This window comes from Rhinoraja longicauda, chromosome 24, assembly GCF_053455715.1.
Source record: "Rhinoraja longicauda isolate Sanriku21f chromosome 24, sRhiLon1.1, whole genome shotgun sequence".
Lineage (NCBI taxonomy): Eukaryota > Metazoa > Chordata > Chondrichthyes > Rajiformes > Arhynchobatidae > Rhinoraja > Rhinoraja longicauda.
Window position 1 is genome coordinate 32,561,416 of NC_135976.1, and position 23,870 is coordinate 32,585,285.

Genomic DNA, 23,870 nt, shown 5'->3' on the forward strand with positions numbered 1-23,870 from the left:
TAATTTCCATCACTACTCTACTTGTTTCGCTTACCTCACATAATTCAATATCCTTCTGCTCGGTGAATACCGAAGAAAATAAATTGTTTAATATCTCCCCCATTTCTTCCGGCTCAGCACATAGCTGTCCACTCTGACTCCCTAATGGACCAATTTGATCCCTCGCTATTCTTTTGCTATTGACATATCTGTAGAACCCCTTGGGGTTTACTTTTACTTTACTTGCCAAAGCAACCTCATATCTTTTTTTTGCTTTTCTAATTTCCTTAAGATTCCTTTTACATTCTTTATATTCCTCAAGAACCTCATTTACTCCCTGCCGCTTATATTTATTGTATATCTCCCTCTTTTTCCAAACCAAATGTCCAATTTCCCTGGAAAACCACGGCTCTTTCAAATTATTATTCTTTCCTTTCCACCGAACAGGGACATAAAGACTCTGTACTCTCAAAATGTCACCTTTAAATATCCTCCATTTCTCTATTATATCCTTTTCATAAAACAAAATGTCCCATTTCACTCCTTTTAAATCCTTTCTCATCTCCTCAAAATGAGCCTTTCTCCAATCCAAAATCTCAACCCTTGGTCCAGATATAACCTTCTCCATAATTATATTGAAACTAATGGCATTGTGATCACTAGACCCAAAGTGCTCCTCAACACATACCTCCATCACCTGACCCGTCTCATTTCCTAACAGGAGGTCCAACACTGCCCCTTCTCTGGTAGGTACCTCTACGTATTGCTGCAAAAAACTATCCTGCACACATTTTACAAACTCCAAACCATCCAGCCCTTTAACAGAATGTGATTCCCAGTCTATGTACGGAAAATTGAAATCACCCACAATCACTACTCTGTGCTTACTACTAATATCTGCTATCTCCTTACATATTTGCTCTTCCAATTCCCGTTCCCTATTTGGCGGTCTATAATACACCCCTATAAGTGTTGCTAAGCCTTTCTCATTTCTGAGTTCCACCCAAACAGCCTCCCTAATCGAGCCTTCTAGTCTGTCCTGCCAAAGCACTGCTGTGATATCCTCCCTGACAAGCAATGCAACACCCCCACCTCTTGCCCCTCCGATTCTATCACATCTGAAACAATGAAATCCTGGAATATTTCATTGCCAATCGCAACCCTCCTGCAACCATGTTTCACTGATCGCCACAACATCATACTTCCAGATGTTAATCCAGGCTCTAAGCTCATCCACCTTTCTTACAATGCTCCTAGCATTAAAATATACACATTTAAGGGACCCATCTTTTCTTATTCTCAGTTTATTTCTTTTCACTTCTTTCACTCCTACATATTGGGTCTGAGTGTTTCCCTTTTCTGCCTCCTGCCTCACACACTGCCTATTAGCTATCTGTGTTTGAGTCTCTCCCCCCAACCGTACTAGTTTAAAGTCTCCGCAATTACCTGAGCAAATCTCCCCGCCAGGATATTGGTTCCCCTCAGGTTCAGATGCAACCCGTCCTTTTTGTACAGGTCATACTTACCCAGAAGAGGTCCCAATGATCCAGAAACTTGAATCCCTGCTCCCTGCACCAGTCCCTCAGCCATGTATTTATCCTCCACCTCACTCCATTCCTATTCTCACTATCGCGTGGCACAGGCAGTACGCCTGAGATTATCACTTTGGAAGTCCTTTTTTTTAAACTCTCTTCCTAGCCCCCTAAATTCTCCTTTCAGGACCTCTTCCCTTATCCTACCTATATTGTTGGTACCTATATGTACCACGACCTCTGGCTCCTCTCCCTCCCTTTTCAGGATATCTTGGACACGTTCAGATACATCCCGGACACTGGCACCAGGGAGGCAAACTACCATCCGGGTCTCCCGACTGCGTCCACAGAATCGCCTATCTGACCCCCTCACTATAGAGTCCCCTATCACTATCGCTCTCTTCTTCCTTTCCCTACCCTTCTGAGCAACAGGGCCGGACACCGTGCCAGAGGCCCGGGCGCCGTCGCTGCCCCCAGGTAAGCTGTACTCCCTAACAGTACCTAAACAGGAGTATTTATTGCCAAGGGGTACATCCACTGGGGTACTCTTTAGTCCCTGCCTCTGCTCCTTGCCCCCCCTAACCGTGACCCACTTGTCTACCTCCCGTGGTCTTGGAGTGACCACCTCTCTATAACTCCTCTCTATAACCTCCTCACTTGTCCCTGACCAGACGGAGGTCATCAATCTGCCGCTCCAGGTTCCTAATACGGTCCCTTAGGAGCCCCATTTTGTCGCACCTGGCGGAGATGTGGATGTGTGGAAGACTATCAGACTCCCAGATTCCCCACATCCGACACCCAGAACAATAAACTGCCCTGGCACTCATACTCCCCCTTAACCGTTCCAACCGCCCACCCAAAAGAACTGAGTGATCTCCTGGGAGAGGCGAAAAACCGGATAAAAACCCAGGCCAATTTGGGGAAGAAAAATCCGGGAAATTCCTCTCCGACCCCAAGCTAGGCGATCGAAACTTGTCCGGGAGATCACACAGGTCTTACTCCTTACTATCCCCCACACAATACTACGGTCTCTGCTCTCTCTCACTCACACACACGCACACTGATTGCTGCTGCTGATTGCTACAGGATGCAAGTGCAACAGGATCTATGCAAAAGAAGAGAGACACACAATTCTGGAATAACTCAGCGGGATGGGCAGCATCTCTGGAGAGGACACATCACCCATCAGGTTCTCCAGGGATGCTGCCTGTCCCGCTGAGTTACCCCCGCTCTTTGTGCCCATGTTTGATGTAAACCAGCACCTGCAGTTCCTTGCTACACATGATCTATGCGAAACCATGGACCTGTCTGGACAGTACAAATGACATGTTTTTTATTCTTAAAACTCAGCTTGTGTTGATGCAGTGCGATTGATCTTTCATCATTAATGTGCCAACAGGGTCAATGGGAATAACTGGACGCAAGGAGGTGAGGGGAGTGTTGGGGCAGTCGGTCACAATGGAATGTCGGTATGGTCAGGAATACAGGGACAACCAGAAGCTCTGGAGTAAAGGTGGTTATTACCATCTCTCCAGTACCGTGGTTTCTACTGATGACCCACACCGAGGGAGAACATCGATGAATGATAACAAAACACAACAGATAATTTCAGTAACCATCGACAACCTGGAGAAGAGTGATGAAGGACGCTACTGGTGTGTGATAGTAAAATTTGCAGCCAATGAAATGACGTCCATCTCATTGAACGTTTCTGAAGGTGCGTTGACGATCTCTCCTCACTCTCCCAGTTGTGAAAATCCCAGCTGGGAATTCCCGGCCTCGGTCGTCATGGTGACTCGATGCCACATCACCGGGGGTCGGGGTGAGGGGGGGACCTCATTTACTGGTGTCCCGGCCCATGGGGCCACACCAAGAGCCCACTGTCCCAGCAGCAGTGTGTGTGTGGGGGGGGGGGGGGGGTAACCTCATGAACGGGGACCGGCGTTTCTGCCGCTGACGGCTCATTTCCCCAAAGATGATCGATCAACGACCACAACCTCTGCCGCCCCTCAACGGTGCTGGGGGGGGGGCGCCCCCTCACCCGCTCTCCCTGCCCGTCACTGTGACACCCACCACCCACACAATATCTGAAGAAGGTTCCCAACCCTAAACATCGTCTGTTCATTCCTTCCACAGATGCTGCCCGATCTGCTGAGATCTTCCAGCACTTTGTGATTTGCTCAATATTCCAGCACCTGCCATTCCTTGTGTCTCACAAACATTGTTGATTTATGTGCTCAGTTTATTGTTGTCGCCTGTACCGATGTACAGGGGAAAACCTTTATCATGTTTCTGATGAGGGCCAAGTCATTGGGTATTTTTTAGGTGGAGAATGACAGGTTCTCGATTAGTACGGGTGTCAAGCGATATGGGGAGAAGGCAGGAGGATGTGGTTGAGAGGGAGAGATAGATCAGCCATGATAGAATGGCGGAGTAGACTCAATTGGCCAAATGGCCTAAGTCTGCTCCTATCACTTATCAAACATAGAACATCGAAAATAGATGCTGGAGGAGGCCATTTTGCTCTTTGAGCCAGCACTTATGAAATAAGAATCCTCATGAGATTAGTGATATAGTCTTTACAGTGAGCCACACAAACTGTACAATTTGAAATACTCACCTTGTCGGGAGAGAGAACGAGAGTTAATGTTTCAGGTAGATACTACCAACCAAATTGCATTATTTCCAATTCAGTCCGTGTAAAGCAAATAGTCCACGGATCATCCCACTCCCACTTCAAGTTCTTCTCCATCGCAGAAGACACGTGCCTAACTCTAGCAGCAGGCAGACAACACAGCCTGTGGGACTCTGAAGGGCAAGAAAGAAGTCTCTGAATACTTGCGACTATCTGCGGGCATTTTAATGGGTTAGACTCCTGTCTAAATCAAGGGGCTTGGTCCATCTATGGTGGCCTCAGAAGGATCTTTGCGCAAATGTCTGGAGTGGGATTCGAACCAAGAATCTCCCCACACAGAGCAAGAGCGCTCCCAACTGAATCATCTCCCACACCTCACTGAAGTGGCACAGAACGTGCTTTCAGACATTTAACGTTCAAAAACTTCATTCACTTTATCTCCACAAGGGTCTCAAACACGCCGCCCAGATACGGTCACCACCAACTCTGCAACAATCGGCACAAGGTCTTCCACCACAACCACTCTGACCACCCTGCCTCAGGATGCAGCAACACCCAAGGAAACAATTTCCCCTGAGACTCCCGTTTCAACACCTCCAAACAGGTTAGTAACTCGAAGAGCCCACTCAGCCTTACCTGAGAACAAATTAGTTAACTTCAGTTCAGCTCAGTTTAAAGATACAGCGTGGAAATGGACCATTTGGCCCACGAGTCCGCTCTGAGCAGCGAACACTCCATACAACAGTTCTGTTCCACACGCTCGGGACAATTTACAGAAGTCGATTAACCTACAAACCCGCACGCCTTTGGAATATGGGAAGAACCCGGAGAAAACTCTTGCGATCACAGGGAGAACGTACAAACTCTGTCCAGACAGCACCGGTAGTCAGCGTCGAACCCGGGTCTCCTGCGCTATGAGACAGCAACTCATCCGCTGCGCCACCGTACCGTCCCTAAATGGTCGGCATTGACTCAATGGGCCAAAGGGCCTGTTCCCATGTCATATCCCTAAACTCTAAACTACTTTATAGTTCCTTAGATACCAATAGAATTATTCATATTGTTCTAGAATTTAACCTGCACTGCATTCAAGTATAGTTCCACATTTTTACTTATCGGATCGAAACACATGGTGCGTTACTCGAGAGGGAATCAGTCCTATTACCATGATCTTGCCATTGTTTTTTCTTGTATTTTGCAGGAAGGCAATTACATCTTTATGACAGGTTGTTCTATCGATTGCCTTGACAATTGTCTTTCTTATGTTCATCGCTGCCATTATTGGATTTGTAAAAAAAAAGACAGGAAAATAAAACTGCCTTCGGGCGGGGGTGGGGGGTTGGGCTGTCAGACACCGGCCCCACGGAAGGTCCCAGCTACCACCGGTTCTGCTGCTGTGGCTCATTTCCACAAAGACCAGAACCTCTGCCGCCCCTCACTGGGGAAATAGGGAGGGGGGGGGACCGCACCTCGCCCAACAGGGAGGAGAATGGGGGAAAGGGGGGGGGAGGGGCAGGTTAATAGAAGATATTTAAAGATAGAAAATTCAACGTTCAAACCGTTGGGTTGTCAGCTGCATAAGCGTAATATGAGGTGCGGGTCCTCCAATTTGCATGTGGCCTTACTCTGGCAATGGAGGAGGCCCAGGACAGAAAGGTTAGTGTGGGAATAGGAAAAAACGTTGAGAGTGTTGGAAACCGGAAGACCAAGATGGGTCCCGACTCGAAAAGGACACCCATCCTTTTCTTCCAGAGATGCTGCCTGACCCGCCGAGTTCCTCCAGCACCTTGTGTCTGTCCATATTCTCCAGCGATGCTGCCTGACCCGCCGAGTTCCTCCAGCACCTTGGGTCTGTCCAAATTCTCCAGAGATGCTCCCTGACCCGTTGAAGTACTCCAGCACTTTGTGCCTGTCCACATTCCCCAGAGATGCTCCCTGACCCGTTGAGTTCCTTCAGCACTTTGTGTCTGTCCATATTCTCCAGAGATGCTCCCTGACCCGTTGAGTTACTCCAGCACTTTGTGCCCATCTTTAGTATAAACCAGAATCCGCAGTTCTTTGTTTCCACAATTGAATTAACATATCTGTCATCTCCTTGTTTCTTGGTATAAATGCACCAGCGTCGTTCTCTGGCGGTCCCACGCCTACCTTAGCCGCCTCCTTCCGCTTTATATATCCAAAGAACATCCGCTCTTTCTTTAGATGTGACACTCAATTTTTCTCTCAAAACCAATCGTCCCCTTTACGGGCTTTTTAATCTTTCGCTGCTGGATCTTCAATACTTCCCAGTGCGGTAATCCTCGCCACATTGTATGCCCTATTCTTCAATTTAACCTTCCCCTTCAACTCCTGCGTTGATGTGGTTGTCTCAGGAATTGGAACCCATGTATATACCGTGATGCTTTGAGCAATGCTTGACCACTTTGCTTCTATTTACTTTGTGGCAATTTGCACAAGGCTCAGGTAATAATCTGGCAATTCTCATTCTTGTGGTTCTAACTTCTCCTCAAAATCCTCCAGCAAAATGTCCTTCCTTGCCCGACCTGTGTGGTCGGAGCTGATGTGGACCATGGGAGATGACCCTCCCACTCCAGGTTCTTCAGCCCAGAAGGGACATACTTAATTCCGGCATCAGGCAAGCAACACAACTTGTGGGACTCTGGACTGCATGAAATAAACGTGGGAATGCTTACAACCATCTGGCGGCATCTCAATGGGCGAGACTCACGTCTAGATCAAGGGGCTTGGTCTATCTATGGTGGCCTCGGTCGGATCCTTGCTCAAATCGGTGGATTGGGATCCGAACCAAGAATCTCCCAACACAGAGCAAGAACGCTCCCAACTGAAGCATCTCCCATACCTCGCTAAAGTGGCACAGAACGTGCTTTTAAACATTTAATGTTCAAAGACTTCATTCACTTTATCTTCACAAGGGTCTCAAACACGCCGCATAGATATCCTCGCCAATTTGCCGGGGGGGGGGGGGGGGGGTTGGAAGCCCCCCGGCCTGCTGGCACTTCTCTGCCCCACATACCAGTTGCTCCTTATCCCTCTGTGGTCTAACATCCAAAAGGATACAATTTTGGTGTCATCTGTAAACTCACTAATCGTACTGCCAATATTAGCATCTAAAGCATGTAGAGTGTAGTAGATAAGGGCATCTTGGTCGGCGCGGGGAAAGTGGGTCAAAGAACTTGTTTCCATGCTGTTTGACTCTGACCACCAACATTAACATCTAAGTTGTCGTTGTATGTAGTCATGGAACACCTCCAAGGGGTGGATGCATGTTGCGGTACAAAACATCTCACCAATGTCTACGCCACAACCTTGGATCACGCTGAATTCCATGCGCAATATGATGACAAATGTTTTCCCAGCGCTGATCGGTGATGACTCTGCGTGGAAGTAATGATATTTTCTTGGACTTCCAGGGACGTGATGCTGAATGTTCGCCGTGTTTGGGCTGTGTTACGCTGGGTACTCTTTGGAGCCCTGCTTCTCTTGTCGGTCTCCATCTCCTGTGTGACAAATTTTAAAAGGTAAACGTTTGCAATCTCTTCAATCTGGTGTTCATATTAAATTTGGTTGGGAGTGATGGATCAAGTCTAGTTGGGAATTTTACTTTAGAACTGTAGAGATGGAGCGTGGACACGGGCCCTACAGACGAACAAGTCCGCGCCGACCAAAGTACACTAGCACTATCCGACACACGGCCGCGACCTTGCAGATGGAGGGGAAAGAGGAACAGCGCCGGTGAGCTGGCTGGGGTTTCACCTCCCGCTCCCTCGGATGCGTTTGGGTTTGCCGAGGTCGGCTGCGGGAGGCACCCGAGCATAGAGGTCGTGGTCGTGGGAGGAACGGGGGAAAGGGTGCGTTCGTTGGTCGATGTGTGGGCGGAGTGCGAGTGGGCCGCTGGAGGCCCCACAGAGTTCGGGGACGAGCGCATGGATCGGACACGGTCTGCAGCGGCACGGCACGGAGCGGCGGTGGAGACACCGACAACATCGCCAGGCCAGGCCGACCCCTGCAACTCACACCCAGTGCCGTCCCCACGACAACTGGCCCTTTAGCCCAAAATAAGACGCTACTTCTTTAACAATGTGATCTTTAAGAATATAAGATACCGCCAGAAATGTGGCAACTCGTGTGTGCTGTCCCCTGTAATCTTGTCCTTAGCTTCGACTGTGCTTATATCAAGTAAGATTTTTACTGAATTCTATGCAAAAGAAACATCACTGTCCGGGTGTACACGAGACAATAAAGTACCATTGGTCCATTGAGCAATAGGGATTAAAAAACGGTTAAATGATTACAAGTATTGAACTGTGGACATGCGTTATAAGAATAAGGTAGAAATTAAGGGTAATCGATATATCAATATTGTTATTCTGATGGAATGGCACCAAACAATAATTTTGAGCTTTTCAGGGCCAGAGAGGTTGTTCACCAGTTGGAGATGTCCAAATCTCAGCACCTTGACCCACAGCATCACCACAACCCCACCTATGTCCAATCTAAAATGACCGCTTGAGGAGGAATTTGTTCAGCCAGAGGGTGGTGAATCTGTGGAATGCATTGCCACAGACGGCTGTGGAGGCCAAGTCAATGGGTATTTTTAAAGTGGAGATTGACAGGTTTACTCAGGCAGTCAAAAGCTGTGGGGAGAATGGGGTGTGGAGGGAAAGAGAGACCCGTCATGATTGAATTGCGGAGTAGACTCGATGGGGCAAATGGCCGAATTCTGCACCAATGTTTGCAGACACTTCTGTGCATCGTGACATTCACCCAAATGACAGCAGTACGTAGACGAGAACTCAAAACTGGCTCTCCAGAATGTGAACTTTTAACTTCATTAGCAATTGAATTGCTGTGCAAAACCCTGCACATTGAATATTGAAGAATGTAATCAAGCGTAAGTAAAGATGGTTGAATTTTTGTCATGTCATAAGTGATAGGAGTGGAATTAGGCCATTTGGCCCATCAAATCTACTCCGCCATTCAAACATGGCTGATCTATCTCTTCCTCGCACCCCATTATCCTGCGTTCTCCCCATAACCACTGACACCTGTACTAATTGAGAATTGATCTATCTCTGCCTCAAAAATATCCAGGACAGCCTCCACAGCCTTATGTGGCGAAGAATTCCACAGATTCACCACCCTCTGACTAAACGTTTATTGAGCAATTCTTTGCAATAATGCATCTTGCATTTCAACAGCACCTTAAAGGTGATGGACAAGATTCAAGATTTTTCACAGCACCGTTGTCAGGTAGAGTTTGGCATCGAATCATATGCGGGTTTAGAGATACAGCATGCAAACAGGCCCTTCGGCCCACCGAGTCCACGCTGACCATTGATCCATCCGTTTGCACTAGACCCCCGTTATCCCAATTTTGCATGCACTCCCGACACATTGGGTGCAATTCTACAAGAGGGCCAATTAACCTACAAAGCCACACCTCTTTGGGATGTGGGTGGAAACCGGAGCACCCGGAGGAGACCCACCGGGTCACAGGGAGAACATGCAATCTCACACTGATAGCGCAGGAGTTCAGAATGGAACCCGGGTCTCAGGAGGTGGTTGCAGTTTCACCTACAGCAAACCCAACCCACAAATATCAGCCAGAACAAGCATCTCCATCACCAGTGTAGCAGTGTTACAACACAATGCGAGCAACTCACGTCAAAATATGTTGACAAAGAAGAAGACGCAATGAAGTACAGATGCAGCAATATCAGATAGTCCGCTTGGGCAGATTGGAACCCAATGGGGGGGAACATTGAATTCTCTAGTTTTAAGTAACTAACCAACAACCACCCTTTCCCCTAACCTCTGTCCCAATAGACAATAGACAATAGGTGCAGGCGTAGGCCATTCGGCCCTTCGAGCCAGCACCACCATTCAATGTGATCATGGCTGATCAGTCGCAATCAGTACCCGATTCCTGCCTTCTCCCCATAGCCCCTCACTACCCGTATATACCCTTTCCTCTAGCTTCACATTTCAATCCCTCTTCTCTCCATATCTCAAAGCCTTTTATCTTCTTTCCATCTCTGACGTTCGTCCACCCATTAGCCAATAACCCTCTCTCCCTCAGCTGTATCCACCTATCACTTCCCAGGCTTTATCCTGCCCCCACCTCTCTTCCAGCATTCTCCCCCCCTACTCAAATCATCCTGAAGAATGGTCCTGACAAAACAAACATCACCTATCCATGTTCTCTGGAGATGCTGCCTGGTCCATTTAGTTACTCCTGCACTGTGTGTCTATTTTTGAGAACTAGGAAGTTGTGAGGTTGATAAGAAGATCTCGGAGAAAATCCAGGCGGTCACGGCAGACTGTACAAACTCCTTACAGACAACACCGTAGTCGGGATCGAAACCGAATGTCAGTCTAAGGCAGCAGTTTCGACGATTGCGCCACCGTCCCACCCTCGTCCACTCGTCCCACTTGCCTCCGTTTGACCCACCTCCATTTTGTTCTGCCATATATTGGTCATGATCCAGTTTTTTTTTGTTTTTTTTTTTAAATAAAATTTTATTGGGGATAGGTACATAACCTGTTTACATCTTTACAGTCATACATTTTTGAATTGATAATATTGTCAATTATTATTATATACCTTTTACCCCTTTTTTTAAATTTATTTTATATAAACTAAATAAAGCTAACGAAGTAGATGAAGTGAAGAAAGAAAAGAGAGAGAAGAAAACTAAAAACAAAAACCAATTTAAAAGAAAAAATAACTAAAAACAAAAAAAAAAAAAAAAAAAAAAACAAAAACAAAAATAAGGAAAAAATTAGTTAAAGAAGAATGGAAAAATTTATTAAAATAACAAAAACTTCATTCGAGATATATTCGTACATTCCAAAGTATAGCATTTCATTCATTCTTTAGTCCGAGTGCTAGTCAGGTTCCTGTGCTGAACTATTCTGACCCTTTAAGTAATCAATAAAAGGAGACCATGTTTCAATGAATAATTCCTGTTTGTCCAACAGGGAAAATCTGATTCTTTCCACGTTTAAGGTCTCCGTCATTTCTATAATCCACATTTTAATTGTGGGGGCCGTAGGGCCTTTCCAAAATTTTAGAATTAATTTTTTTCCTGTTATTAAACTATAATCAATAAAGTTTTTTTGTGTTGTTCTGAATGTTTTATTTAATTCTAATTCTAATATTCCGAGTATAATTAATTTTGGATCTGGGTCCAATTGTGTGCTGGTTATTTTAGATATTATACTAAAAATATTTACCCAAAATTTTTTAATTTTTATACAGTTTGCAAACATATGAGATAATGTAGCTTCTAAATGTTGACATTTATCACATTTAGGTGAAATATGTTGGAAAATTTTATGTAGTTTTGTTTTGGAATAATGTAACCTATGTAATACTTTAAATTGTATTAGAGAATGTCTGGCGTTTAGTGAACACTGATCTATATGTTGCAAACTTTCTTCCCAAGTATCTTTCGTTATTACTTGATTTAATTCTTTTTCCCATTTTTGTCTATATAAGTCCGTAGAAGGCATGTCACTGTCTAATAAAATATTATATATATAAGATATTAATTTTTCTGTATTAGGATGTTTGTTCCAACATTCGTCAAGAATTTCTGAATTTCTAATTTGAAAATTTTGGGAGTTGCAACAGATTTATGGTCTTCGTGGAAATGATTATTTCAGATATCTTCAACTTAGAGATTACGTAAAGTCGAACTCTCATGATCCAGTTTTCACACTCAGTTCCGATGCTGGACAAATTAGTGACGCGCATTTTGAGGTGGGTAAACAAATCACAAGTTCACAAGTTCTAGGAGTAGAATTAGGCCATTCGGCCCATTTCTCCATCCAAACACGTCTGATCTCTGCCTCCTATCCCCATACAAGTTCAGACGCAGTGTGCCCGCATTTGGGGAGGGGGTTGAGGTGGTGGGCAAGGGAATGTTTGAGGTGGTGGACAGAGTGCCAGTCAAGCGGGCAGACTTCACCAGGATGAAGCGGAGCTTCGATGAGATGCTCCAATCCAGGCAACTGGAGAGCGTTGCGGCGCCCTCCTGATAGGTGCAGTGTCCGTGGTGAGGAGGCTGGGGGAGGTGGCAAGTGAGTCGCAAGTTACTCTCGAACCACAGCAAAGTCATTTCCTGAGTAAACGGAAATTGAATGTTTGACTTCTGTTGTGAATGAGGAAGAGGGCAACTCAGACGCAGTGCAGGGACCAAACCGAACCAACGCAGCCGAGACATGGCGGTGACACAGGGAGAATTCACCCACCAGAAACGGCCCGGATCCAGGGGAACAGTCGCTCTGTTGGTTCTTGTCGCTCTTGGCCTCACACCAGGTAAATCGTTGTATTACAAAATGCTCTGTTCTTTAAAATTATTTACTCGCGCCTTGAATTATTTGTAACCACGGACCTCTCTGCACCTTGTGGGGACCTGATGATAAATTGCTCAACACTCCTTAGTTCCTGTAGACTTCCATCAGCGATTGTTGTCGTGTTGTGCGCAGCCAAATTACACACAGCTAGCTCCCTGTCGAAAATGACCCAACAGCTGGCCTTGTTGACCTTGGGATAACTCTTGTCCGCAGAACAGAAATGTTGCTCCACTATTCTGGTGCAAACTATCTCCAGGTGAACTTTTTCAGTGACTTGAGAGAGCAGATGGCAGATCAGCTAAATGCCTCGGCAAAGTGCCATCGCCTCCAGCAGTGACGAGCTCCCTCAGAACCGCGCTCCCTCAGTCCACGAGCTTCGGGAGTGGGGGTTGAACCAACGACTCTCTGACTCCGAGACCAGAGTGCCACACGCTGAACTTTCGCTAGATGTCAATGCTGGCCCTTGGTGTGGCTCAGTTAGCCCGGGATACAAGTTCTCCTCCTCTCCCCGACGAGAATTCTGCAACAGCCGCCCTCGCGGTTCCCCCTCTGCGATTCCTCCTGCTCTCCGGCTCCGCGACCGACATTTCCTCATCGCCATCTGCTTAGATCTGTCGCTTTCACGCCTTACCCCTTGCATATCTCTTGACTTCCTGCCCCACTCACTCTCGGTCTGAAGAAGGGTCTCGGCCCGAAACGTCACCCATTCCTTCTCTCCAGAGATGCTGCCTGACCCGCTGAGTTACTCCAGCATTTTTTTGTCGATCAAAGACGCACGGCACTCCCTCCAGGCACTGCAATGGGAAATGTTGAACCTAAACCTTAGCACATTCAAAGAAAAAAACCTGTGGAAGCCACACATTGGGAACAGGCGGGCGTCTCAAATGAGGAAGCACCACAGTGACTGTCCAATTTAGCATTTGAAGAAGTTGTGGTAATCTCTCCCTTCCAAGAAAAATCAACCGCCTCACACCAGATTCTGCTGCTCGAGCTGTTCTTCACACCGTGCTTTCCCCAGCCTCTGAGTTCTCCTTCAAGGCGTTTGTCTTGTGGCTTGTGAGCGGTCCTGGACTGATGTGATGATGTGTCTCCACCCCAGCTCCTGAATCTGCAGAGTTTCAAATGTGTTAGAGTCGCCATACAGTGATACAGTGTGGAAACAGGCCCTTCGGCCCAACTTGCACACACCGGCCAACATGTCTCAGTTACACTGGTTCCACCTGTCCACGTTTGGTCCATGTTCTCTTCAAACCTGTCCTATCCATGTACCTGTCCAATTGTTTCTTAAGTGATGGGATATTCCCTGCATCAACTACCTCCTCTGGCAACTTGTTCCATACTCCCCCCACCCTTTCCTACCCCCCACTCTTTGCGTGAAAAAGACACCTCATGATTATTCCAGATGGACGTGGAGTTTGAAACATCAGAGGCAGATCCACCTTCTACCGCAGGCCGGGACGTTTCGTTCAATGGGGCACAAAGTACTGGCTCGAAGGGCCGAATCGCCTACCCGGAACCAATTTTCTATGTTGATATGTTTCTATGAATCGTCACCTATCCACCTTCTCCAGAGAGAGTTCCTGACCCGTTGAGTTACTCCAGCACTTTGTGTCCTTTTGTGTATTAACCAGCGTCTGCAGTTCCTTGTTTTTACTAGTTCAATGGGGAAGTGGGTTTTACTGAGATTGAACCCAGGGTGGGTCAGAGTGAGAGACAGTTTGGCTTCCTGTCACATGACCACCACTCGGGTCAAGCCACGCCCACAGGGAAGGAGGAACCGGACGCCAGGTAGATTCAGGAACTTGGGGAACAATCCCGCTGAAATGGGAATTAACACCAGCGGTAAAAGCATTAACCATATAACATATAACCATATAACAATTACAGCACGGAAACAGGCCCGTTCATCCCTACCAGTCCACGCCGACCACTTTCTCTGACCTAGTCTCATCTACCTGCTCTCAGACCATAACCCTCCAATCCCTTCCTATCCATATACCTATCCAATTTACTCTTAAATAATAAAATCGAGCCAGCCTCCACCACTTCCACCGGAAGCTCATTCCATACAGCCACCACCCTCTGAGTAAAGAAGTTGCCCCTCATGTTACCCCTAAACTTTTGTCCCTTAATTCTGAAGTTATGTCCCCTTGTTGGAATCTTCCCCACTCTCAAAGGGAAAGGCCTACCCACATCAACTCTGTCCGTCCCTCTTAAAATTTAAAAAACCTCTATCAAGTCCCCCCTCAACCTTCTACGCTCCAAAGAATAAAGACCCATCCTGTTCAACCTCTCTCTGTAGCTTAAGTGCTGAAACATAGGCAACATTCTAGTAAATCTCCTCTGTACCCTCTCCATTTTGTCAACATCCTTCCTATAATTTGGCGACCAGAACTGCACACCATACTCCAGATTCGGCCTCACCAATGCCTTGTACAATTTTAACATTACATCCCAACTTCTATATGCGATGCTTTGATTTATAAAGGCAAGCATACCAAACGCCTTCTTCACCACCCTATCCACATGAGATTCCACCTTCAGGGAACAATGCACAGTTATTCCCAGATCCCTCTGTTCCACTGCATTCCTCAATTCCCTACAATTTACCCTGTACGTCCTATTTTGGTTTGTCCTACCAAAATGCAGCACCTCACACTTATCAGCATTAAACTCCATCTGCCATCTTTCAGCCCACCCTTCCAAAAGGCCCAAGTCTCTCTGTAGACTTTGAAAATCTACTTCATTATTAACTACACCACCTATCTTAGTATCATCTGCATACTTACTAATCCAATTTGCCACACCATCATCCAGATCATTAATGTAAATGACAAACAACAGTGGACCCAACACAGATCCTTGGGGTACTCCACTAGACACTGGCCTCCAACCTGACATACAGTTGTCAACCATTACCCTCTGGTATCTCCCATTCAGCCATTGTTAAATCAATCTTGCAACCTCACTATTAATACCCAACGATTTAACCTTCTTAATCAACCTTCCATGTGGAACCTTGTCAAATGCCTTACTAAAGTCCATATAGACAACATCCACAGCCTTGCCCTTATCAATTTCCCTGGTAACCTCTTCAAAAAATTCAAGAAGATTAGTCAAACATGACCTTCCAGGCACAAATCCATGTTGACTGTTTCTAATCAGGCCTTGTTTATCCATGTGATTATATATATTGTCCCTAAGTATCTTTTCCATTAATTTTCCCACCACAGACGTCAAACTAACAGGTCTATAATTGCTAGGTTTACTTTTAGAACCTTTTTTAAACAAAGGCACAACATGCACAATGCGCCAATCTTCCGGCACCATCCCCGTTTCTAATGACGTTTGAAATATTTCCGTCATAGCCCCTGCTATTTCTGCACTAACTTCCCTCAATGTCCTAGGGAATATCCTATCAGGACCTGGAGACTTATCCACTTTTATATTTTTCAAAAGTGTCCGTACCTCCTCTTCTTTAAACCTCATAATTTCCATCACTACTCTACTTGTTTCGCTTACCTCACATAATTCAATATCCTTCTCCTCGGTGAATACCGAAGAAAATAAATTGTTTAATATCTCCCCCATTTCTTCCGGCTCAGCACATAGCTGTCCACTCTGACTCCCTAATGGACCAATTTGATCCCTCGCTATTCTTTTGCTATTGACATATCTGTAGAACCCCTTGGGGTTTACTTTTACTTTACTTGCCAAAGCAACCTCATATCTTTTTTTTGCTTTTCTAATTTCCTTAAGATTCCTTTTACATTCTTTATATTCCTCAAGAACCTCATTTACTCCCTGCCGCTTATATTTATTGTATATCTCCCTCTTTTTCCAAACCAAATGTCCAATTTCCCTGGAAAACCATGGCTCTTTCAAATTATTATTCTTTCCTTTCCACCGAACAGGGACATAAAGACTCTGTACTCTCAAAATGTCACCTTTAAATATCCTCCATTTCTCTATTATATCCTTTTCATAAAACAAAATGTCCCATTTCACTCCTTTTAAATCCTTTCTCATCTCCTCAAAATGAGCCTTTCTCCAATCCAAAATCTCAACCCTTGGTCCAGATATAACCTTCTCCATAATTATATTGAAACTAATGGCATTGTGATCACTAGACCCAAAGTGCTCCTCAACACATACCTCCATCACCTGACCCGTCTCATTTCCTAACAGGAGGTCCAACACTGCCCCTTCTCTGGTAGGTACCTCTACGTATTGCTGCAAAAAACTATCCTGCACACATTTTACAAACTCCAAACCATCCAGCCCTTTAACAGAATGTGATTCCCAGTCTATGTACGGAAAATTGAAATCACCCACAATCACTACTCTGTGCTTACTACTAATATCTGCTATCTCCTTACATATTTGCTCTTCCAATTCCCGTTCCCTATTTGGCGGTCTATAATACACCCCTATAAGTGTTGCTAAGCCTTTCTCATTTCTGAGTTCCACCCAAACAGCCTCCCTAATCGAGCCTTCTAGTCTGTCCTGCCAAAGCACTGCTGTGATATCCTCCCTGACAAGCAATGCAACACCCCCACCTCTTGCCCCTCCGATTCTATCACATCTGAAACAATGAAATCCTGGAATATTTAATTGCCAATCGCAACCCTCCTGCAACCATGTTTCACTGATCGCCACAACATCATACTTCCAGATGTTAATCCAGGCTCTAAGCTCATCCACCTTTCTTACAATGCTCCTAGCATTAAAATATACACATTTAAGGGACCCATCTTTTCTTATTCTCAGTTTATTTCTTTTCACTTCTTTCACTCCTACATATTGGGTCTGAGTGTTTCCCTTTTCTGCCTCCTGCCTCACACACTGCCTATTAGCTATCTGTGTTTGAGTCTCTCCCCCCAACCGTACTAGTTTAAAGTCTCCGCAATTACCTGAGCAAATCTCCCCGCCAGGATATTGGTTCCCCTCAGGTTCAGATGCAACCCGTCCTTTTTGTACAGGTCATACTTACCCAGAAGAGGTCCCAATGATCCAGAAACTTGAAACCCTGCTCCCTGCACCAGTCCCTCAGCCATGTATTTATCCTCCACCTCACTCCATTCCTATTCTCACTATCGCGTGGCACAGGCAGTACGCCTGAGATTATCACTTTGGAAGTCCTTTTTTTTAAACTCTCTTCCTAGCCCCCTAAATTCTCCTTTCAGGACCTCTTCCCTTATCCTACCTATATTGTTGGTACCTATATGTACCACGACCTCTGGCTCCTCTCCCTCCCTTTTCAGGATATCTTGGACACGTTCAGATACATCCCGGACACTGGCACCAGGGAGGCAAACTACCATCCGGGTCTCCCGACTGCGTCCACAGAATCGCCTATCTGACCCCCTCACTATAGAGTCCCCTATCACTATCGCTCTCTTCTTCCTTTCCCTACCCTTCTGAGCAACAGGGCCGGACACCGTGCCAGAGGCCCGGGCGCCGTCGCTGCCCCCAGGTAAGCTGTACTCCCTAACAGTACCTAAACAGGAGTATTTATTGCCAAGGGGTACATCCACTGGGGTACTCTTTAGTCCCTGCCTCTGCTCCTTGCCCCCCCTAACCGTGACCCACTTATCTACCTCCCGTGGTCTTGGAGTGACCACCTCTCTATAACTCCTCTCTATAACCTCCTCACTTGTCCCTGACCAGACGGAGGTCATCAATCTGCCGCTCCAGGTTCCTAATACGGTCCCTTAGGAGCCCCATTTTGTCGCACCTGGCGCAGATGTGGATGTGTGGAAGACTATCAGACTCCCAGATTCCCCACATCCGACACCCAGAACAATAAACTGCCCTGGCAGTCATACTCCCCCTTAACCGCTCCAACCGCCCACCCAAAAGAACTGAGTGATCTCCTGGGAGAGGCGAAAAACCGGATAAAAACCCAGGCCAATTTGGGGAAGAAAAATCCGGGAAATTCCTCTCCGACCCCAAGCTAGGCGATCGAAACTTGTCCGGGAGATCACACAGGTCTTACTCCTTACTATCCCCCACACAATACTACGGTCTCTGCTCTCTCTCACTCACACACACGCACACTGATTGCTGCTGCTGATTGCTACAGGATGCAAGTGCAACAGGATCTATGCAAAAGAAGAGAGACACACAATTCTGGAATAACTCAGCGGGATGGGCAGCATCTCTGGAGAGGACACATCACCCATCAGGTTCTCCAGGGATGCTGCCTGTCCCGCTGAGTTACCCCCGCTCTTTGTGTCCATGTTTGATGTAAACCAGCACCTGCAGTTCCTTGCTACACATGATCTATGCGAAACCATGGACCTGTCTGGACAGTACAAATGACATGTTTTTTATTCTTAAAACTCAGCTTGTGTTGATGCAGTGCGATTGATCTTTCATCATTAATGTGCCAACAGGGTCAATGGGAATAACTGGACCCAAGGAGGTGAGGGGAGTGTTGGGGCAGTCGGTCACTGTGGAATGTCGGTATGGTCAGGAATACAGGGACGACAAGAAGCTCTGGAGTAAAGGTGGTTATTACCGTCTCTCCAGTACCGTGGTTTCTACTGATGACCCGCACCGAGGGAGAACATCGATGACTGATAACAGAACAGAACAGATAATTTCAGTAACCATCGACAACCTGGAGAAGAGTGATGAAGGACGCTACTGGTGTTCGATAGTAACATTTGCAGCCAATGAACAGACGTCCATCTCATTGAAGGTTTCTGAAGGTGCGTTGACGATCTCTCCTCACTCTCACAGTTGTGAAAATCCCAGCTGGGAATTCCCGGCCTCGGTCGTCATGGTGACTCGGTGCCACATCACCGGGGGTCGGGGTGAGGGGGGGGGGACCTCATTTACTGGTGTCCCGGCCCATGGGGTCACACCAGGAGCCCATTGTCCCAGCAGCAGTGTGGGTGGGGGAGGGGCGTCATGAACGGGGACCGGCGTTTCTGCCGCTGACGGCTCATTTCCCCAAAGATGATCGATCAACGACCACAACCTCTGCCGCCCCTCATCGGTGCTGGGGGTGGGGCGCCCCCTCACCCGCTCTCCCTGCCCGTCACTGTGACACCCACCACCCACACAATATCTGAAGAAGGTTCCCAACCCTAAACATCGTCTGTTCATTCCTTCCACAGATGCTGCCCGATCTGCTGAGATATTCCAGCACTTTGTGATTTGCTCAATATTCCAGCACCTGCCATTCCTTGTGTCTCACAAACATTGTTGATTTATGAGCTCAGTTTATTGTTGTCGCCTGTACCGAGGTACAGGGGGAAACCTTTATCATGTTTCTGATGAGGGCCAAGTCATTGGGTATTTTTTAGGTGGAGAATGACAGGTTCTCGATTAGTACGGGTGTCAAGCGATATGGGGAGAAGGCAGGAGGATGTGGTTGAGAGGGAGAGATAGATCAGCCATGATAGAATGGCGGAGTAGACTCAATTGGCCAAATGGCCTAAGTCTGCTCCTATCACTTATCAAACATAGAACATCGAAAATAGATGCTGGAGTAGGCCATTTTGCTCTTTGAGCCAGCACTTATGAAATAAGAATCCTCATGAGATTAGTGATATAGTCTTTACAGTGAGCCACACAAACTGTACAATTTGAAAAACTCACCTTGTCGGGAGAGAGAACGAGAGTTAATGTTTCAGGTAGATACTACCAACCAAATTGCATTATTTCCAATTCAGTCCGTGTAAAGCAAATAGTCCACGGATCATCCCACTCCCACTTCAAGTTCTTCTCCATCGCAGAAGACACGTGCCTAACTCTAGCAGCAGGCAGACAACACAGCCTGTGGGACTCTGAAGGGCAAGAAAGAAGTCTCTGAATACTTGCGACTATCTGCGGGCATTTTAATGGGTTAGACTCCTGTCTAAATCAAGGGGCTTGGTCCATCTATGGTGGCCTCAGAAGGATCTTTGCGCAAATGTCTGGAGTGGGATTCGAACCAAGAATCTCCCCACACAGAGCAAGAGCGCTCCCAACTGAATCATCTCCCACACCTCACTGAAGTGGCACAGAACGTGCTTTCAGACATTTAACGTTCAAAAACTTCATTCACTTTATCTCCACAAGGGTCTCAAACACGCCACCCAGATATGGTCACCACCAACTCTGCAACAATCGGCACCAGGTCTTCCACCACAACCACTCTGACCACCCTGCCTCAGGATGCAGCAACACCCAAGGAAACAATTTCCCCTGAGACTCCCGTTTCAACACCTCCAAACAGGTTAGTAACTCGAAGAGCCCACTCAGCCTTACCTGAGAACAAATTAGTTAAGTTCAGTTCAGCTCAGTTTAAAGATACAGCGTGGAAATGGGCCCTTTGGCCCACGAGTCTGCTCTGAGCAGCGAACACTCCATACAACAGTTCTGTTCCACACGCTCGGGACAATTTACAGAAGTCGATTAACCTACAAACCCGCACGCCTTTGGAATATGGGAAGAAACCGGAGAAAACTCTTGCGATCACAGGGAGAACGTACAAACTCTGTACAGACAGCACCGGTAGTCAGGATCGAACCCGGGTCTCCTGCGCTATGAGACAGCAACTCTTCCGCTGCGCCACCGTACCGTCCCTAAATGGTCGGCATGGACTCAATGGGCCAAAGGGCCTGTTCCCATGTCATATCCCTAAACTCTAAACTACTTTATAGTTCCTTAGATATCAATAGAATTATTCATATTGTTCTAGAATTTAACCTGCACTGCATTCAAGTATAGTTCCACATTTTTACTTATCGGATCGAAACACATGGTGCGTTACTCGAGAGGGAATCAATCCTATTACCATGATCTTGCCATTGTTTTTTCTTGTATTTTGCAGGGAGGCAATTACATCTTTATGGCAGGTTGTTCTATCGATTGCCTTGACAATTGTCTCTCTTATGTTCATCGCTGCCATTATTGGATTTGTAAAAAAAAAGACAGGAAAATAAAACTGCCTTCGGGCGGGGGTGAGGGGTTGGGCTGTCAATCACCGGCCGCACGGAAGGTCCCAGCTACCACCGGTTCTGCTGCTGTGGCTCATTTCCACAAAGACCAGAACCTCTGCCGCCCCTCACTGGGGAAATAGGGAGGGGGGGGACCGTACCTCGCCCAACAGGGAGGAGAATGGGGGAAAGGGGGGGGGAGGGGCAGGTTAATAGAAGATATTTAAAGTTAGAAAATTCAACGTTCAAACCGTTGGGTTGTCAGCTGCATAAGCGTAATATGAGGTGCGGGTCCTCCAATTTGCATGTGGCCTTACTCTGGCAATGGAGGAGGCCCAGGACAGAAAGGTTAGTGTGGGAATAGGAAAAAACGTTGAGAGTGTTGGAAACCGGAAGACCAAGATGGGTCCCGACTCGAAAAGGACACCCATCCTTTTCCTCCAGAGATGCTGCCTGACCCGCCGAGTTCCTCCAGCACCTTGTGTCTGTCCATATTTTCCAGCGATGCAGCCTGCCCCGCCGAGTTCCTCCAGCACCTTGGGTCTGTCCAAATTCTCCAGAGATGCTCCCTGACCCGTTGAAGTACTCCAGCACTTTGTGCCTGTCCACATTCTCCAGAGATGCTCCCTGACCCGTTGAGTTCCTCCAGCACTTTGTGCCTGTCCACATTCTCCAGAGATGCTCCCTGACCCGTTGAGTTACTCCAGCACTTTGTGCCCATCTTTAGTATAAACCAGAATCCGCAGTTCTTTGTTTCCACAATTGAATTAACATATCTGTCATCTCCTTGTTTCTTGGTATAAATGCACCAGCGTCGTTCTCTGGCGGTCCCACGCCTACCTTAGCCGCCTCCTTCCCCTTTATATATCCAAAGAACATCCGCTCTTTCTTTAGATGTGACACTCAATTTTTCTCTCAAAACCAATCGTCCCCTTTACGGGCTTTTTAATCTTTCGCTGCTGGATCTTCAATACTTCCCATTGCGGTAATCCTCGCCACATTGTATGCCCTATTCTTCAATTTAACCTTCCCCTTCAACTCCTGCGTTGATGTGGTTGTCTCAGGAATTGGATCCCATGTATATCTCGTGATGCTTTGAGCAATGCTTGACCACTTTGCTTCTATTTACTTTGTGGCAATTTGCACAAGGCTCAGGTAATAATCTGGCAATTCTCATTCTTGTGGTTCTAACTTCTCCTCAAAATCCTCCAGCAAAATGTCCTTCCTTGCCCGACCTGTGTGGTCGGAGCTGATGTGGACCATGGGAGATGACCCTCCCACTCCAGGTTCTTCAGCCCAGAAGGGACATACTTAATTCCGGCATCAGGCAAGCAACACAACTTGTGGGACTCTGGACTGCATGAAATAAACCTGGGAATGCTTACAACCATCTGGCGGCATCTCAATGGGCGAGACTCACGTCTAGATCAAGGGGCTTGGTCCATCTATGGTGGCCTCGATCGGATCCTTGCTCAAATCGGTGGATTGGGATCCGAACGAAGAATCTCCCAACACAGAGCAAGAACGCTCCCAACTGAAGCATCTCCCATGCCTCGCTAAAGTGGCACAGAACGTGCTTTTAAACATTTAATGTTCAAAGACTTCATTCTCTTTATCTTCACAAGGGTCTCAAACACGCCGCATAGATAACCTCGCCACTTTGCCGCGGCGGGGGGGAAGACGGGGGGGGGGGGGGAGCTCCCCGGACTGCTGGCACTTCTCTGCCCCACATACCAGTTGCTCCTTATCCCTCTATGGTCTAACATCCAAAAGGATACAATTTTGGTGTCATCTGTAAACTCACTAATCGTACTTCCAATATTAGCACCTAAGGCAGGTAGATGGGAAGAGTGTAGATATGGGCATCTTGGTCGGCGTGGGGAAAGTGGGTCAAAGGACTTGTTTCCATGCTGTTTGACTCTGACCACCAACATTAACATCTAAGTTGTCGTTGTGTGTAGTCATGGAACACTTCCAAAGGGTGGATGCATGTTGCGGTACAAAACATCTCACCAATGTCTACGCCACAACCTTGGATCACGTTGAATGATTCCATGCGCAATATGATGACAAATGTTTTCCCAGCGCTGATCGTTGATGACTCTGTGTGGAAGTAATTATATTTTCTTGGACTTCCAGGGACGTGATGCTGAATGTTCGCCGTGTTTGGGCTGTGTTACGCTGGGCACTCTTTGGAGCCCTGCTTCTCTTGTCGGTCTCCATCTCCTGTGTGACAAATTTTAAAAGGTAAACGTTTGCAATCTCTTCAATCTGGTGTTCAGATTAAATTTGATTGGGAGTGATGGATCAAGTCTAGTTGGGAATTTTACTTTAGAACTGTAGAGATGGAGCGTGGACACGGGCCCTACAGACGAACAAGTCCGCGCCGACCAAAGTACACTCGCACTA

General features: G+C 46.8%; 1 protein-coding gene across 1 annotated transcript in view; it reads left to right on the forward strand.

Moving 5' to 3' along the window:
- The first annotated feature begins 12,368 nt into the window (after positions 1-12,368).
- Positions 12,369-23,870, forward strand: part of LOC144605339 (polymeric immunoglobulin receptor-like) — a 65,331-nt gene continuing 53,829 nt past the window's right edge. Inside the window, exons 1-2 of the mRNA XM_078420472.1 lie at positions 12,369-12,490; positions 18,927-19,244. Coding sequence (XP_078276598.1) covers positions 12,394-12,490; positions 18,927-19,244 — 415 coding nt within the window. The 5' untranslated portion in view covers positions 12,369-12,393. The remainder of the gene's footprint in view (positions 12,491-18,926; positions 19,245-23,870) is intronic.